The 17,987-nt window shown below is 42.1% G+C and overlaps 1 protein-coding gene across 6 annotated transcripts in view; it reads left to right on the top strand.

The window, feature by feature from the left end:
• ldah (lipid droplet associated hydrolase) overlaps positions 1–17,987 on the top strand; it is a 272,745-nt gene that overhangs the window by 232,654 nt on the left and 22,104 nt on the right. For 4 of the 6 annotated variants that reach the window (XM_087977367.1, XM_087977362.1, XM_087977369.1 and 1 more), the window contains one exon: positions 1,521–1,761. In XM_087977367.1, the coding sequence (XP_087833493.1) occupies positions 1,521–1,761 (241 nt within the window). Of the gene's footprint in view, positions 1–1,520; positions 1,762–2,605; positions 2,910–17,987 lie in introns of those variants that run through there. The other 2 variants (XM_087977374.1, XM_087977379.1) reach the window with 2 other exon arrangements.

Raw genomic sequence — 17,987 nt, 5'->3', positions numbered from 1 at the left:
ACCTTATAGAGGAGCATGGATAGGGTAAATAGACAAGATCTTTTCCCTGGGGTGGGGAGTCCAAAACTAGAGGGCATCGGTTTAAGATGAGAGGGGAAAGGTATAAAAGGGACCTATGGGTCAACATTTTCACATTGGAAATGGTGTGTATATGGAATGAGCTGCCAGAGGAGGTGGTGGAGGCTAGTGCAATTACAACATTTAAAGTCATCTGGATGAATGAATGAGTTGTAAATGAATAAGAAGTGTTTAAAAGGATATGGAACAAGTGCTGGTAAATGGGATTAGATTAATTTAGGATATCTGGTCAGCATGGATGAGTTGGATGAGAATCAGACATTCTCTCCTCCGTCACCTTCTCTCACAATCCTTCTTTCCTCCCTCACGTCTTCTCACAATCCTTCTCTTCTCTGTCATCTCCTCTCAAAATCCTTCTCTCCTCCTTTACCTCCCCTCTTAATCTTTCTCTCCTCCGTTATCTCCTCCCACAATCCTTCTCTCCTCCATCACCACCTTTCTCAATGCTTCTCTCCTCTATCACCTCCTCTCACAATCCTCCTCTCTTCTCCATTATCTCCCCTCACAGTCCTACTTTCTCCTCCATCACCTCCTCTCACAGCCCTTCTCTCCTGTCTGTCACCTCTGACAGGTTTCCGGTCACTACCACTGGCCCAGCTCCTGCTCTCACAGTTCTCACTGAGAGGTCACAACAATCTTCAAACCTTCAAGCTAAGCCACAGTGGGAAAATGTTTGGGAAAGAATATGCTGGGGAAACTGTATTCTTTCAAGGTTATTGTTACTCCCTGGAAATAAAGGAAGGGATAATGCTACACAGATTATTTTCAAGAAATATTAGGCAAATGGATTAATATTAGAGCTATTGACCATAGTCTACTTTCTCCAGCACTTTTATAGTTGTGGAGTTGTATTCCCTTTCCTTTTAGATTCTAAAGAAAGAAGCATGACAAACATTTTCCAAAACCATGTGCTACAATGAGTTGTTTATTTGAAGATTTGTGTGTCATGGTGATCATTCTGTGCCACTGAATGGGAACAAAAACTGAAAAGCAAGGTTAAATATTTGGCCAACATTATTTAATTGAATAATGAATGTTATCGTGAAGCATAAATCGTGTTCCTCATTGGTTAAGCGAACATCGCTCGTGTTTGTTATTCTCCAACTGGATGGTCACCATGTTGTTAAAGTTTACATCAAAGATGGAAAAGCCCGATCCTGAGTCTCTACACACTGTCTTTAGTGACAATACAATATACTCTCAATTAGTAAGTTATGAACCATTCCTCTTTTGAATTTGACATCAGCTTTCAATGTTTCCAGGCTATTAGTTGGGCCAGTTGAGGTATTTCAGGCAGTCTGTAATTATCTGCAAAGGTTATTAATGTACCTGACAAACCTCACTTCATTTCAAAGGTAGAGGAAAACAAGGACATTATTTCCACGCTTTGATATGGTGCCAGAGGCTTTACTCATTGGAGTTTTCTCTCACTGGTTCCACAGGTTCTGAAAGCAGTATTACTTTTTCCAACAATTGAACGCATGGCCGAGTCACCACAAGGCAAGCTTATGACACCAGTACTTTGCAAACTTCGCTTCCTGCTGTATGTTCCAATCTACTTCCTTTCTTTTCTGCCAGAAAGCGTCAAGGCCTCGTTGGTGAGGTGGGCGCTGCAGAGTCTACAGTCCCTGGATGAAACTACTGTCTCTGCCTCTCTTAACCTCTTCAATGTGGATTGTGCAGGTGAGTTGACGTCCTTATTTTCTTTACTATAGAAATATCCCACATTTTTATGACGTGATAATCTGCTCTCAAAAGCATTATTTTTCTGTCTGCATTGCAAAAGCCATATATTGCAATACAATATAAAGATTTCTAAAGCTAAGTAAGGTAACTGCATGTGTACAGTTTTGCCAAAGATGTAAAATTAGGTCTTGTTTATATGTTTCTTAGCTGTTGTTACTAAGTGTAGATTAGCATACTTTTTGGACAATTTGTCAAGAGGCTGCAGAAATCATTAATAAATAACTGCTGGAAAGCCCTTTCCTGTCTTGACAAGCCAAAGGCATCCCTTTGAATGGACTGGCCAACTTCAGACTTTTTTTTTAAATGCTAAATTGCCATGACTTTAAGGGTAAAACGACACAGCTCAAGATTGTAAACACTTAATATTACCAAGTGATGAGTGAGTGTATTGTAATGCTGAGAAAGTCCATGTGAACTTCTGGACTTTTTTAGACTCAACCACATAATGTGTATTGAAACAAATTAGGTGGCTTTATCCAATCTAATTGGAATTGATAATAAACCTACAGAACTGGTCTTGGTGGATGGCCCTGTTTTCACCCATAATTAATGTCTGGAGCAGACTCTTGAAAACCCATAGTATTTTGCAGAATAATGCATTGACTACCTTAGACGCCTCATATTAATTTGAGCTGGAAATGTTCATCCTGTTATCTGATACATATGCTCCGTATCAGTCCCAAAATCTGATCCTGGACCCAATTATTTCTCTTGAGAAAGGGGTCATCTGCAATGAATCACCATATAATTAAAGTAAGACTGATGTGTGCTTATACTCCAGGGCATTAAGCTTGACAATATGATGGAATTGGATTAACATTAGAAGAGATACAGCAATAAACCCAGGATGCTTGTTGCGCAAAGGAATGTGCAGGATTGGAAGAGACCCTGAGCTCCATCTGGCCTGACCCAAACACCATGTGTATCAATTGGACAGTGTTGTACAATCAAGCTGAGTAACTCAAAACTACTTTAATAGTTGTTGCCATTTCTTTCACCAGAAATGTTTCACCAGAAACAAAAGTAACAAAATACAGGGGATTAAAAAAAGACACTGCTCATGCTGGTAACCACTTCAGAAGGGGTGCTGATGCTAAAGCTTATTCATCAAGGCGATAGCTAACTTCCTGGTTGGTTTTGTAAATGTATCATGTGCTGTAGATTTTCTACCTTGTCTTACTTAGAGCATACCTCCTGCAGATCAGGGCTTCACCTCCTCCAGAACTTCCTCACTGTCCTTGCCTTTTTTCTGGCTCTGCAGGGAATTGCACATAGCCTTCCTGGTCTCCATTGTGGACTATATCAGATGGAGGTTTCCCAAAGACCCTCTTAGATTTCGCCTCAACCCCCCTCATGGTTGTTACCTGAATTCTGGACACTTGATACTGCCTCCATCATGCATTCAAATCATATAAATGGCAGGAAACAGGGAATCAATGTCAGCAACAGAGTTTCGGATGAGCTTATGGCGAATAGAGATGGTTAGGATAGCATTGCAGTAGTCTAGTCTAGAGGCAACAAAAACTTCAATCAGCAAAAGGATGAGCTCAATATCTGTTAAGGTTGCAAACAGAGCTGAAGCTCCAATTCTACTCCTTTGATAAGAGATTTTTATTTTTCCAACATCAATCATCCTAGTTGAGGAGGTGGCATAATGTTAGAATCCCTACAGCGTGGAAACAGGCCATTTGGCCCAACAAATCCACACCTACCCTCCAAAGAGTAACCCATCCAGTCTCATAGGAGGAGAAAGTGAGGACTGCAGATGCTGGAGATCAGAGCTGAAAATGTGTTGCTGGAAAAGCGCAGCAGGTCAGGCAGCATCCAAGGAGCAGGAGAATCGACGTTTCGGGCATGAGCCCTTCTTCAGGAACTGAAGAAGGGCTCATGCCCGAAACGTCAATTTTCCTGCTCCTTGGATGCTGCCTGACCTGCTGCGCTTTTCCAGCAACACATTTTCAGCATCCAGTGTCATTGCCCTACCCTACATTTACCCCTGACTAATGCATCCCTGAGCTCTGTGGGCAATTTAGTGTGGCCAATTATGTTCAGAAAAGATTTACAAGCATGTTGCCAGGGTTGGAGGATTTGAGCTATAGGGAGAGGCTGAACAGGCTGGGGCTGTTTTCCCTTGAGCGTCAGAGATTGAGGGGTGACCTTATAGAGGTTTATAAAATTATGAGGGGCATGGATAGGGTAAATAGGCAAAGTCTTTTCCCTGGGGTCGGAGAGTCCAGAACTAGAGGGCATAGGTTTAGGTTGAGAGGGGAAAAATATAAAAGAGACCTACAGGGCAACTTTTTCACACAGATGGTGGTACGTGTATGGAATGAGCTGCCAGAGAAAGTGGTGGATGCTGGTACAATTGCAACATTTAAGAGGCATTTGGATGGATATATGAATAGGGAGGGTTTGGAGGGATGTGGGCCAGGTGCTGGCAGGTGGGACTAGATTGGGTTGGGATATCTGGTCGGCATGGACGGGTAGGACCGAAGGGTCTGTTTCCATGCTGTACATCTCTATGACTCTAATTTACCTAACCTGCACATCTTTGGATTGTGGGAGGAAACCCACACAGTCACAGGGAGAATGTGCAAACTCCACAAAGACATGATATTGTCACTGTTCTCGTAATTTAGATCTCACCCATGGATTTAAATTTAATTGCTAAATCTGGAGGGGTCTAGATTAGGGTGGCACAGTGGCTGACTAGTTAGCACTGTGCCAATTCAATTCCCGCCTCGGGTGACTGTCTGTGTGGAGTTTGCATATTCTCCCAGAGTCTGCGTGGGTTTCCTCCCATAATCCAAAGATGTGCAGGTTAGATGGATTGGCCATGCTAAATACCCCATAGTGTCCAGGGATGTGCAGGCAAGGTGGGTTAGCCATATGAAATAAAGGGTTACAGGAATAGGGTAGGGGGTGTGGGTCTGGGTGGGATGCTGTTCGGCGGGTCGGTGTGGACTCGTAAGCCAAAGAGTTGTGCATCTTCTCTGTCTGCTGACTTTGTTTGCAGCAAATGAGACAGAAATTGCCATGGGGGGTGGGAACGTGAGGTACAGTGGGAAATGTTTAACATTGAGTTGACCACTACAGTACAAAACATTGTCTTACAAGATGGAAGACTGCTTTTATCATACTTCGCATTAATGTTGTCTGATTAAACAGCAAAACAGTTTTTAATAGATAATTTTAACATTGAAATGATTCATCAGTTACCTCTGCTTGCCACCATCCCTGGCCTTGTTTCTGCAGTAGAATTTTCACTGGGGAGAAAGATCCAACAGATTCTAATCTCAAAATGAGGATAACTTAATCCTGTTGTCAAGTGACAGAATCACAGTGTGTTTGAAGACTAGCTTTTGTACACTGAAATTATCTTATCATGGTTTTTAGCTTTTTCCATTTCAGGCAGTTTGCTCAATAGAGTGCTCCATTAAGTTAATCTGTTAACTTGCTGGCTGACTGTCCTTAAAAAGATAAAGTGAATGTCACTATTTTAGCTTCTTACCCATTACTGCTGAACGAACACAGGAAGAGCTTCCTGGCACTCTGACTTCCTAGTTCTTACATCTTGGACCTTTTTAACTCTTTGTCTGCCTAGTTGAACATATTAGTGTCAATAGGAATTGGGTGATAAATTGTTAAAAGCTTTCTTAATGACACAGTCAATAAAACCAGTGGCAGAAGTGACCCTTGCCAAGCAGGTAGGTTTCATGTAAGATATCCTGAGTCAAAGAGGTTTATATTACCAGGAGGAGGGAAAGGCCAATGCATGTGACAGCACTCCCTGCTGTAAATGATCTGATCTCTTACTGTGTGCAGCAACCTATCTTTTCATTCATTAAATTTGCAATATTGCCTCTGCGTCTTTTCCCCCAGACCTCGAAACATGCGAGTTGAGTACATGAATACATTCGGTCATGCTGCAAAATAGCCTCACGTCATAAATACATTGATGTACAGGACCTTCTCAAAATGATGTTGCCAGATAAAATTCACTGGATACACTGGTGTTGTAATTTTCTGCTCCTGGGCAATCTCTGGTTCAGTTTCAGTGGGTTTTTAACAAGCATGTAAAACTGGATGAGCAGCACTTAGTGCAGTTCCTTTCTCAAGACGGAAAGAACAGAAATCTAAAAACAAAGTTAAATCTAAAAGTGTCTCTAGTTCCACTGGTACATTATAGTGGTCCTGCATCCCTATGGTTCATTTGCCTTGGATTGATGATGAGGAGCCATCCACTTCTTGCATACTATCTAGCCAAAAAAAATACACCAAAGAACTGCGGATACTGGAAATCAGAAACAAAATCAGCAATTGCTGGAAAAGCTTTAGTCGGTCTACTGAAGTTTGCCTACTACTGGTGAGGGCAGGCTAGAGCTCAGTTGAATCACAGATCAGTGGCCCCACACTCACATGGGGCATGGTCAGTCGGGTGACTAGTAGCCAATAGATGCAGCAAAACCATTGAAAGAGTAGACAGTGAGAAATTGATGCAAATATGATGGATGGCCATAAAATATTGAATCATTCAAGAATCACTATCCCTCGATTTTCAGGGTAATGTCCATTCAGGATTGCATTTTTCTGCTGTGGGTCTTCATGTGATAGAAAAGGCCAGTTCCTGATCTGCAGGTCATTGGACACATATGAATGTCCCATGAGGCAGTGGAATCAGAGTCCAGGTTTTGCTTCCTTTCCTTCTGTGCCATTGTTTGGCCTCATCATACACATGTGGCACAAGGCAAACAGGATGTCTCCTTCCTTATTCCAACTGCTCTGTTGTGGAGAATCAAATGTAAACCAGATAGCTCCTTATGTGGGGAAGAGGAAGGATATGGAAAGACGTCCTTAGAGTCTCTCAGATACCTCACAGGAGCTGGCTTGAGGAGCATTGACAACAAATACAGAAATTGCTGGTAAAACTCGGCAGGTCTGGCAGCATTGTTGGAGAGAACTGGAGATAGTTCTCCAATTCTGAGGAAGGATCACTCGACCTGAAACATTAACTCTGATTTCTCTCCAACAGTGCTACCAGACCAGCTGCGTGTTTCCAGCAATTTCTGTTTTTGTTTCTGATTTAAGCATCCGCAATTCTTTCAGTTTTATTGAGGAGCATTGAAATTGTTCTCTTGCACTCAAATAGATGTTTGACGTAAGCAAAACATAAACCAAGAAAAGGAAGTAGCTTATCTTCAGAATTAATTCATTAATTAAAGCATTAAATTATATTATAGCTTCTAGTGAGAATTATTATTTGTGATAGGATAATTGTTCTGCTTTTTAGCCTGAGCACCTCATGATTATAGAGAGAGTGCCAGTGAAGTGAATGGTCTTTGTTAAGATGAAATCTCGATTAGTGGTATAAATAAACACAAGTAAAAATAATTGCAAGAACAGGAATTTTCAATTTGCTAAAACCCTCTGATACAGCACCTGATGTACATAATGGAAAAGCATCAGCACAAATAGTGAAAAATGATACACTCCATCATAGACTTCAGTCATAATATTACCTGTTTGGATCACAACAACACAGTAAATAAAGGGTTTTGATGCAAAGTGAACTCCTAATGTGACATTCATTACCAATCTGCCGAATTCACCGGTGACAGTGACTCCCCACGTATAACAGTTTGATAGACTGCTTTCCAGTGTCACAAATAAAAAATAAATCATGCTGGAAAAGCTCAGCAGGTCTGGCAGCACTTGTGGAGAAAGAAAGAGAATTCATGTTTTGAGTCCAATGTGACTCTTCCTTGGAACTAAGATAGATGTCGGGAAAGTGATGGGTTTTTAATCGCTAGAAATAGGTGAGAAAGGATAATTAGAACAAAGGGAAAGTTGGATGGCAAAGGCCAAGTATCACAGGAGAAAATCAAAGGGAGTGGCATTGGTTATAGAGAAATGAGAAAGTTAGTGTTAGCAAAATGTAGGTTGGCTGTACTGAAAACCCTGGCAGTGGGACACAGTTAAAACATGGTGGAGGATGAACTTCATGTTTTGAAGTTGCTGAACTGAACGTTGTGTCTAAAAAGCTTTGAAGTGCCAAAGTAGGCAATAAGTTGTTGTTCCTCCAGCTTGTTTTGGACTTTGCTGGAAGACTATAGCAAATCTAGGACAGAAATGTAAAATGTGAGGGGCAGGATGCTGTGGGTGAGGCTTGTTTCTGGAGAAATTAGAACATTAATCAAAACTGACAGAGCAACTAGGGTAATGGTCCATATCACTGTCCTGTATCATAAACTACTATCTTTTACCATAGTGAATATAGCATTTCGTCCTGGAGACAACCATGAATAAAAATATTCCGGTGTTATACGGCAACAGCAATTCGGATATTTGCTGCAGAAATTCCCTAAGGGTGGTATAAACTGGATTGACAGTTAGATTTTGAGATTTATAAAATATAGTAAAAACTGAAAATGAACATGGAATCTAGAATTTATGAATTACATGACTAATGTTACCCAATAATTTATTTTTGGTAAAATAAACTTGTATTTATATAGCATCATCTTGGGAAATATAATTCACAGGCAAGGAATTGCTTTTGTGGTGTAATTAAATCTTTGTTGGTTTTGAGATTAACGTGACAGCCAGTTTCCAAATGGCTGAAATCAGAAACCTGATAACAGCCAGTTATTTTTGAAGGTGTCATATTAGCCAGTATGCCAAATGAGCCCCCTGCTGTTCTTCAAATAACACCTGAATAGCTTCAGTTTAGTCAATTATCCAGAAACCCGTTCCCCTGACAGTGCAGCACTCCAGCAGTAGTATACATTGGTGTCTTCAATTCCCCAGGAATAGAATCCGACCCCTGACCTTCACACTCTGAGACAAAAAGGCTGCTTCGGGCCAAGCGTCATGATTTGGAGATGCCGGTGTTGAACTGCGGTATACAAAGTTAAAAATCACACAACACCAGGTTATAGTCCAACAGGTTTAACTGGAAGCACTAGCTTTTGGAGCGCCGCTCCTTTATCACAACCACCTGATGAAGGAGCAGCGCTCCGAAAGCCAGTGCTTCCAATTAAACCTGTGAGATTTTTAACTCTGGCCAAGTGGATACTTCATTGTAAACTAATGATTTAGAATTAGGTTTTATTGTCACAGGTACTCAAGTACAGAAAAACATGTGAAAAGTGTACAAAGTTGCCACTTATGGTGCCATCTTAGGTTTAAATTAGAATGATAAAGAAGTAAAATTAAAACGTTAAGCATTACAGTCCTTATAAAGCAGAGAAAGAAAAAAAATAAAGCAGACGAGTCCGTGCTCGGCTTCACCCTCGGGCCTGGAGTCTGCACTGTGTGTTACCAGGTATCCTCACTGTGTAAAAGATACTGTGAATAGTGTAAATTACTTTCCTTCCTGATCACTGTTCTCTCGATTTTCACTTGTCTGGTCTGAAAACTATTAAATCTGTGACAAGGACACATTTGAGAGTTTTGCGGCAGAAATTTTGAATTCTGAGCGACAGAGAGTGAAGGAGAAATCCCAGCCCCCAGAACACCACTTGAAGCTGTCAGCGCATCATCCGCTGAAACTGCAGAGTTTTGATAGCACTTTCCTTGTTAAAAGCTTTTTAGAGACCAGATGACCTGGTGTCCTGACACCGACTTTAATATGCTTCCTCAGTGCAGGTGCAGTGATCACAAAACCGCAGAAGGAATGCCTGTCTGGGCTGTGGACCTTGCAATCAATCTCATTCCTTTGCGCTGGCTCTTTGATTCTTATCTCTCATCTGTGGCTAGTTAGTTGCATGGAATGCTGTATAAGATACTGTGAATTATCTTGCCACACACCAATTCAACTGTTTAGGGTCTGATAGGAGTTTGAAAACTGAACAAAGAGTCAATTTTATCCAAACTACCTAATTGCTGTACGTAAAACCTTTTGAGCATCGAAATACTGATTCCAGCTTTCCAAACATTTGTTTTTCTGATCTGTAAAATGATGTTTTTTTAAGTCTAACCAACAGGCTTAGAGAAATTATTCTAATTCCTCATTCTTAAATGAGCAACCTTTAACTAATCCAAATATGTATTTCTGTCCTCCCCGTCAGCTTTGGTTCTAAAACATAATCATTAAATCGTTAAGTTTGAGTGAAATGTTGTCCAGACCATTAAGCTTCAGCATTGAATTGTAGATGTTAAAACAGCTTCCTCTTGCTGAAAAAGTGATGGCGTTGAGGAAGAAGGGATCTAGAAGGTTGTAGATTGCCTTCATAATGACATCTGTCAGGACTGGAGAATTGAGGAGAGAATGGAGAGGTTGGGGTTGTTTGTCCTGGAGCAGAGAAGTCTGAGGTATGACGCGATGGTGATATACCAGATTGTGAGGGTGGCAATAGAGCAGACAGGAGGAACCTGGTTCCCTTGGCAGAGTTCAAGAACCAGGGGTCATAGATTCAAGCAAAGTGGCAGAAGGATTAGAAGGGACATGAGGAAAAAGCCTTTTTTCGCAGAGAGTGGTGGGTGTCTCGAATTCATTGCCTTAGTTGGTGGTGGAGGCAGAGACCCTAAACTCTTTTAAAAAGGACCTGGATCGTCAGTGTAAATGCTGTAAGCTGCAGGGCTATGGGTTGTGTGCAAGTAGGGTATCTAGGTGTCATTGAGTCATCATAGACAAGATGGGCTAAATGGCCACCTTCTGTGTTGTATCACTTCTATGGTTCTATCTATAAAAGAAATTTGGCCATTTTTGGCTACAGTACAGAATGTGATTGACTGTTTTGTGATGACACATATGCGGCTGAATTTCCTCAGTACTCCACCAGCTCCATTGATATGACATCGAGTGAAGTTACAGCACTGATACTGTAGAGAGCCAGAGAAAATTCACCCACCCCATGGACTGCCAAAAAAAAGGTTCATTCAGATACTTACAGGGTGAACCCGCAATTGCCATGGTGGGTTTCTGTTCATTCAGCAAAGTAAAGCAGCTAAAGTTGCCAGCATGTCCCAGGGCAGTCAGGAATCTGTCAGCTTCTGTCTTCAACCAAAGATGTTCTTCAGCACCACCAGACAGGCAAATATGTGATTTGAATATCTCACATGCTCATTTACTGTGGTTTTAACCTCAGGGCTCAGATTTTAACTCTGTGCACTTCCTGGTATCGGCTAGGCCAAGCAAAGAGCGAGAGGACAGGGACATTTTACAGGGCTGGACAAATGTCAGGCAAGCAATGCTTTAAGTATTGAGATCTGGCACCTGCTTCTTTGCCCCTGCTGAGTGTACTTGCACAGCTTTGAAGATACCTCAGAGCTTTTTGACTTTTAATCTTCATTTCCCATCTGACAGCTTTCACAGCAGTGTAGGAGCAGTTTTTGCAGCTTTACTTTGGAAGTCCAATGAGAAATAAAAAGAGCAGATCCTGAAAAGAAAGCAGCAGCCTTTTCTACAGCCACCTGCATAGGTCAGAGTGGATGAACACAGGGCTCCTGCTTGCACAAACCACCATATAAAGGCAGGCCATCAACTTCCTCAGCACTACCAGGCACCACTACCTCAGGCAGGTCATAGAATAATATAGCGTGGAACCAGGTCCTTCAGCCCAAACTGGTCCATGTTGACCATGGTGTCCACTCAGCTAGTTCCAATTGCCTACATTTGGTCCATATCCCTCTAAACCCACCCCATCCAAATGTTTTTTTTAAATATTGCTATTGTGCCTGCCTCAACCACTTTCTCTCGCAGCCCATTCCATACACACCACTCTATAGAGGCAATAGATTCTTCATGACAGATAAGGGCTGTGTCTTAAAGACATGGCTGATGATACCTTGGAGTGGCCCTATGCCTAATGTGCAGAAAAGTCACAAAAGAAGCCAAATGAGCACAAGATTGGACTCAGGCAAGCTACCTGGACACTGAAAATCAGATGTAAGTGTGTAGACATCCTTCAGGATGTACTGGCAAACTTTTTGAGAACAATAGTAGTCTATTGCACCTTTTTAATCATTCACGGGATCTGGGGGTCTCTGGCTAGGCCAGCATTTATTGCCTATCCTTAATTGCCTATGGGCAGTTGAGAGTCAAGTACATTGCTGTGGGTCTGGAGTGACATGTAGGCCAGACCAGGTAAGGATGGCAGTTTCCTTCCTTAAAAGCCCATTAGTGACCAGATGGGTTTTTCTGGCAATGGTCATCATCAGACTCTTATTCCCAGATTTGTTTTTATTGAATTCAAATTCCACTACCTGCCATGGCAAGATTCAAACCCAGGTCCCCAGATCATTACCTGGATCTCTTTTAACAATGTTGCGCACTAGAGAGTGTTGACGTTTCATGGGAAGAAAGGTAGTGAATGTTTTATAACTTCAGCAAGTCGGCGGAGGAGTCCCAAATATCGACATTCCGGTAGCCACACAAAGGATGCCTAGGAATGCCCGATTCATCCTCATTTCAGTTAATCAGAAGCAGTACAGATATCTGGCACAGAATTCGGATCCTTGCCCCATTCCTGTTGCCAGCGCAAAGCAGTCCCACAATCAGCAATCCACTCCTTTCTCACATATCCATTGCACATATTTTACTCATGTCTTATTGACATGACAATGTAACATGGTATAAAACATTCTAGTGAAAGCTCTTGTGCAACAGCAAATCCTTTATCTTTCTTATTCTACTGCTCATACATAGTGTGGCATAGTTAGAGACAGGCTGCTTGCTCCCCTGCCCAGTGTTGGCTTTGGACACATTCAGGAGTTGATCAGGCCAAGAGGATGAGAGGCAGCAGTACCCCCATGGCTGATAGACCAGGACCAAGCAGCCTGGAATGGAAGCACCTTGACAGCATTTGCAATTCCATGTGCAGGTCATTCTGCTGTAACGCACGTTTTGTCAGCATAAATTGGCGATAACGCGATTGACCAATTGTGAATGTGGTTTAGATAACATGAACTTTCCACTGAACAGGTATAACGATTTTCTATTGGCAATCTTCTACAGCAGTTTTCTATGGCGCGAGGTTGCAGGGGAACACAACTGCCACGTTATAGCAGAACGACCTGTACGATTTCTCCATCTTCCTGACTGGTTAGCAACTGGGAAGCACTTTGCCATTTTTCAATGAGATACCAAGCATCCAAGGCAAAATCTTCCTCCATTCTGTTTGAGGTGGCATTCCAAGTGTGCAAACTAATGGAGATATAAACTCAGGTCACTTGACAATGCAAACGGCTTTTGAGTCAAAGGTTACGCGTTGAGTCCTCACTCATGGACTTCGGCAGTTAATCAAGATTGAATTCTCAGTGTAGAGGTGATGCTTTGGTAAAGCATTGTTGAGATGTTCTCTTTGCAGTGTGATGTTACACTAAAGCCCTCTCTACCTGTCGAGGAAACCACAGAAGATCCCATGGCAATATTTGAAGCAAAGCAGAGCACGCTCCATTGTTCAGATCTCCAATTATCTCCAAATCAACTTCAGCAAAAAAATGGTTAACTGATCATTTGACTGATACACTGTTTATGGGACATAACTGTGCAAAACATTGGTTACCACATTTGCCTGTGCAAGTCACTGCTTCAATAACCAACTTAAGGACCTCAAATGTTGAGAGTGTGGGAAGACCATCCACAGGCTAATTTGGGATTGTGGCAGGGAGATGATGGGATCCCCAAACACCACAGGTTATGTTTAATTCAATGACCCCTCCACCTCAAAAGTTGCAATGTGGAAAAGTATAAAATACTGCCCACAATGACCATAAAATCAACTGAAAACTTTAATTTCATCAACATCAATGTCAGCTCACCTCAATGACTGTTTGCTCATAAATATGCAGAACAGAATAAAGCCATCTTTATTGTTGCAGTTTTTGTCCTAATAAGTGAACATCAGAATTTGGTTACCTCCAGTGAACTCTTTCAAACATTCAGTCTTTCTCCCACTAGAAAAGGAAACTACAGAGACTACTCAAAAGGTCAAGCTGTTTCTCTGATAAGGACAGATTTGTTGAGGTTTTAGATGTGGGCCCTTCATCAGGAAAGCAGCCAAACTCTGAAACACACTGGGGACTGTTTGCTGTTGCCAGGTTCCCAATTTGGTGAGCATCTGCTCACCCAACCAATGGAGACAGCATGAGGCGCTATCCATTCTTGTGGAAAGATCTTATTTCCATAAGATAAGTAGGGTACCAACACAAATCGGTCCTTGTAAGTGGATTGTCATTTGGAGTAACAGGAAACCTGATGGGCCAGAGCCATGTAAAAGCAACCACGAGCCTCTGTCGTGCTGTGGCAGGGCTGGTGTAGGACTGGGGTGGACAAAGTTAAAAGTCACACAACATCAGGTTACAGTACAATAGGTTTATTTGGAGGCATGAGCTTTTGGAGTGCTGCTCCTTCATCAGGTGAAAGAGCAAAACTCCGAAAGCTTGTGCTTCCAAATAAAGCTGTTGCACTATAACCTGGTGTTGTGTGATTTTTAACTAACCTCTGTGGTGGGCAACAAGATATTGTGCAGGATCCAGAATCCTCCAATGTACATGTTCATAGAAGCAGTGAGCAACCAAAAGGAGGTCCTCATCCCCTCAAGGGAAGACCAGTGCCCGGCCTGTTAGCTTCACTAACGTGAACAGATAGTTGAATACGTCAATGACAGCAGCACTGATCTAAGGCTTGTGTGTAGTAAAAGAAGAAACTTCAAATCTGACCAAGAAAAATGTATGCTTTCATGCAAGCTGGGTAACAGTGACAAGATCAGCATTTGTTGCCCACCCTAATTGTCCTGAACTGAATAACCTGCTGACCCATTTCACACGGCAGTCCGGATGTAACCACGTAACTGCGTCTGAAGTCATTGTCTGTCAAACTAGGTAAATATGGCAGATTTCCTTCCCTTAAAGAAATTAGTGAACCAGATGGCAACTCACAGTTGTTTTCTATCACCATTAGTGAGACTAGCTTTATATACATCAAGGTGAGGCTCCCCTCACATTTCTCCCTCTCTGGGGGTGGTGGTGGGTTACTCTTCAGAGGGTCAGTGTGGACTCGTTGGGCCGAAGGGCCTGTTTCCATACTGTAGGGAAACTAATTGCTGTACCATTAGGAGCAATGTCTTCACTTGCCTAGGCTCCAAGCTCTGGAATTTCCTCCCTATATCCTTGTACCTCACTTTTCCTCCTTTAAGGCATTCCTTTGAACCTACTGTGGGCAAGTTTTTTGATTCACTGGCATAGTATCTCCTTTTGGAGTTCAGTGTCAAACTTTGTCTATGGCATTCCTGTGAAGCATCATCTGACTTTTAAAGGTAATTCACAAGTAAAGGTTGTATTGCCAATGATTGCACAGAAGCATCTCTTTATGTAATCATGAACTACAGGGTGGCTGATGCTGTTCAGCTTGGAAAGTGCTTGAAGCAAGGAAGGGCTGAAGTCACTTAACTGACACCCCTCAAAAGCTGTCCACTGCCTACAGGCACGAGTCAGAGAGTGGTGAAATAGTCTCTATTTGTCTGGATGGGTACAGCTCTAACAATACTCAAGGACTCAATACCACCCAGAACAAACCAGTTTGTTTCATTTCTGGTCTTATTGCGTACTTTTTGCCAGATAGAGTCATAGAGATGTACAGCATGGAGCCAGACCCTTCGGTCCAACCCATCCATGCCGACCAGACATCCCAACCCAATCAAGTCCCACCTGCCACCACCCGCCGCATATCCCACCAAACCCTTCCTATTCATATACCCGTCCAAATGCCTCTTAAATGTTGCAATTGTACCAGCCTCCACCACTTCCTCTGGCAGTTCATTCCATACCGTACCACCCTCTGTGTGAAAACGTTGCCCTTATGTCTCTTTTATATCTTTCCCCTCTCACCCTAAACCTATGCCCTCTAGTTCTGGACTCCCCAACCCCAGGGAAAAAACTTTGCCTATTTATCCTATCTATGCCCCTCATAATTTTGTAAACCTCAATAAGGTCACCCCTCAGCCTCCGATGCTCCAGAGTAAAACAGCCCCAGCCTGTTCAGCCTCTCCCTATAGCTCAAATCCTCCAACCCTAGCAACATCCTTGTAAATTGCACTGAAGCAACTCATCAAGGCTTCTTGGCGAGATCTTCAAACCCCGTGACCTTCACCAACCAGCAAGGTAAAGACAGCGGGTGCATTGAAACACCAACAATTGCAAGTGACCATCCAACTCTCATACCAGCCTGGTTTGAATATGTATCACTTATACATTCATTATTACCAGAATAAATTCCTGCCAGTATCAAACTATGAGGACATTTTCACCACACAACCTAGAACAGTTCAAGCAGCACGTCCACCATTAGATTGAAACTTCATATGCTATCCTTAAAGAGATGGACTATCAGGGTTAATGTTCATTCTGACCATCATTGGACAAATTCCAGAAAATTTTCTTTAGACCTATTTAACAGATAGCTGTGAAGATAAAGACTTTTTTTACACCAAACATTCTTTCCTTCAGCTGAGACCTGAAAGTGATGTCTATCCTTTTACTACAAGACTTCAAACTTCAATGAGGCTTTTGGTCCAATGCTAATTTCTACATTCTTAAAATAATCCATTTGCAAATGATATGTTCAGGTTGAATGAACAAGCAATACATATCCACTGTTTGAGCTTCCTAACCATGTTCATCTTCCAAAGGTCAATGCTCCCATCCAACCTAACATTCTCAGACCATTTTCTCCCCGTTCAAAGTTAACATTGTCAGTTAGTGAGGCCCACTGCACTCCTCCATTCAAATAATTACTGATCCATTCAGAACAAGCCACTATTGCCACTGAGTCGGCAAATGTCATTTGACTGAAATGGCGCAGCGAGAAGGTTAAGTTCTCGAAAGGAGCTGCCTGTGCTCGCGTTTACTCTCATCCATGGTTGACTCCAAACTGTAATTGTATATGGATCTGATCTTAAAGTGATTGAGCTTAATCCTAATTATAATGTGAAATAAAGCAAAAGTAGAAATCTTTTTTTTCCTGTGTAAATGTAGCAATTATGACCTTGTGTAGGATTGTTCTGAGAAGTTAATATTTCGGTTATCATCATTGTTCACAGATGTGGGGAGTGGACAGGAGGATAATGAAGCAATATCTAAGCAGGAAATACAGAACATAATCAGAAAAGACCACTGTAGAGTTCTTGTGCAGTTTTTGCCATCAGACAAACCTTTTGTAAACAAAGCAAATTGCACAGATTGGTTATTTTCGAAAGTCATCTTTGGTTCCTGGTGCATGCTTCTGACTTGACTTGAGTTATGAAGATTTTCAATCCTCAATGTGAAATAATCATCCCAAGTTATAACCAAAGTTTGGATTGTTATTGGTTTTTAGATTAGATTACTTACAGTGTGGAAACAGGCCCTTCGGCCCAACAAGTCCACACCGACCCGCCGAAGCGCAACCCACCCATACCCCTACATGTACCCCTTACCTAACACTACGGGCAATTTAGCATGGCCAATTCACCTGACCTGCACATCTTTGTGATGTGGGAGGAAACCGGAGCACCCGGAGGAAACTCACGCAGACACGGGGAGAACGTGCAAACTCCACACAGTCAGTCGCCTGAGGCGGGAATTGAACCCGGGTCTCTGGCGCTGTGAGGCAGCAGTGCTAACCACTGTGCCACCGTGCCGCCCACAATTGCTGGTTGGTCAACCTTCAGTTCAGCTCTAAAGGCTCAAGAGGCTACAGTATTGAAGCTTCTAAGAACAAACAGCATTCACTTTCCATATTGGAATACTTAAGGTAAAATAGATACAGCAGTTTTAATATTCGTGATCATAAGACACCACATTTTAAAGGTAGGTTGGAATAATTAGCTCAGCACTGTGAACGCTTAATTTTACGTGTTTAGTCTGTATTTGTTCTCAAGCAATGAGCCACCTTGGTCCTTTCAAGATATGCAAGACAATACAGGCGTTCAGAGCTCTCAAACTGCTTCTGCCACTAATGAAATGCTTCTGCTGTGAAACAGAAGCTAAGTGGTGTTTCAATAGTGTGACACCCGCTGCTCAAACATCACTAATGAATTCCATTAAAACATAAATATAAATCACCAAACTTAAGCAGAGGGAAATCTTGCTTACTCCAGAACCAAGTACAGGTATGTGTACAGTGGCAGTTCCATATGTTTAAGGCATGCTGTTGTTTAATGTCATGTGTTATTTTTGACTGT

The sequence above is a fragment of the Chiloscyllium plagiosum genome, unplaced genomic scaffold, assembly GCF_037043375.1.
Source record: "Chiloscyllium plagiosum isolate Xiang-an unplaced genomic scaffold, Cpla_swu_hap1 HiC_scaffold_3, whole genome shotgun sequence".
Lineage (NCBI taxonomy): Eukaryota > Metazoa > Chordata > Chondrichthyes > Orectolobiformes > Hemiscylliidae > Chiloscyllium > Chiloscyllium plagiosum.
This window is presented reverse-complemented; position numbering and strand designations above follow the sequence as displayed.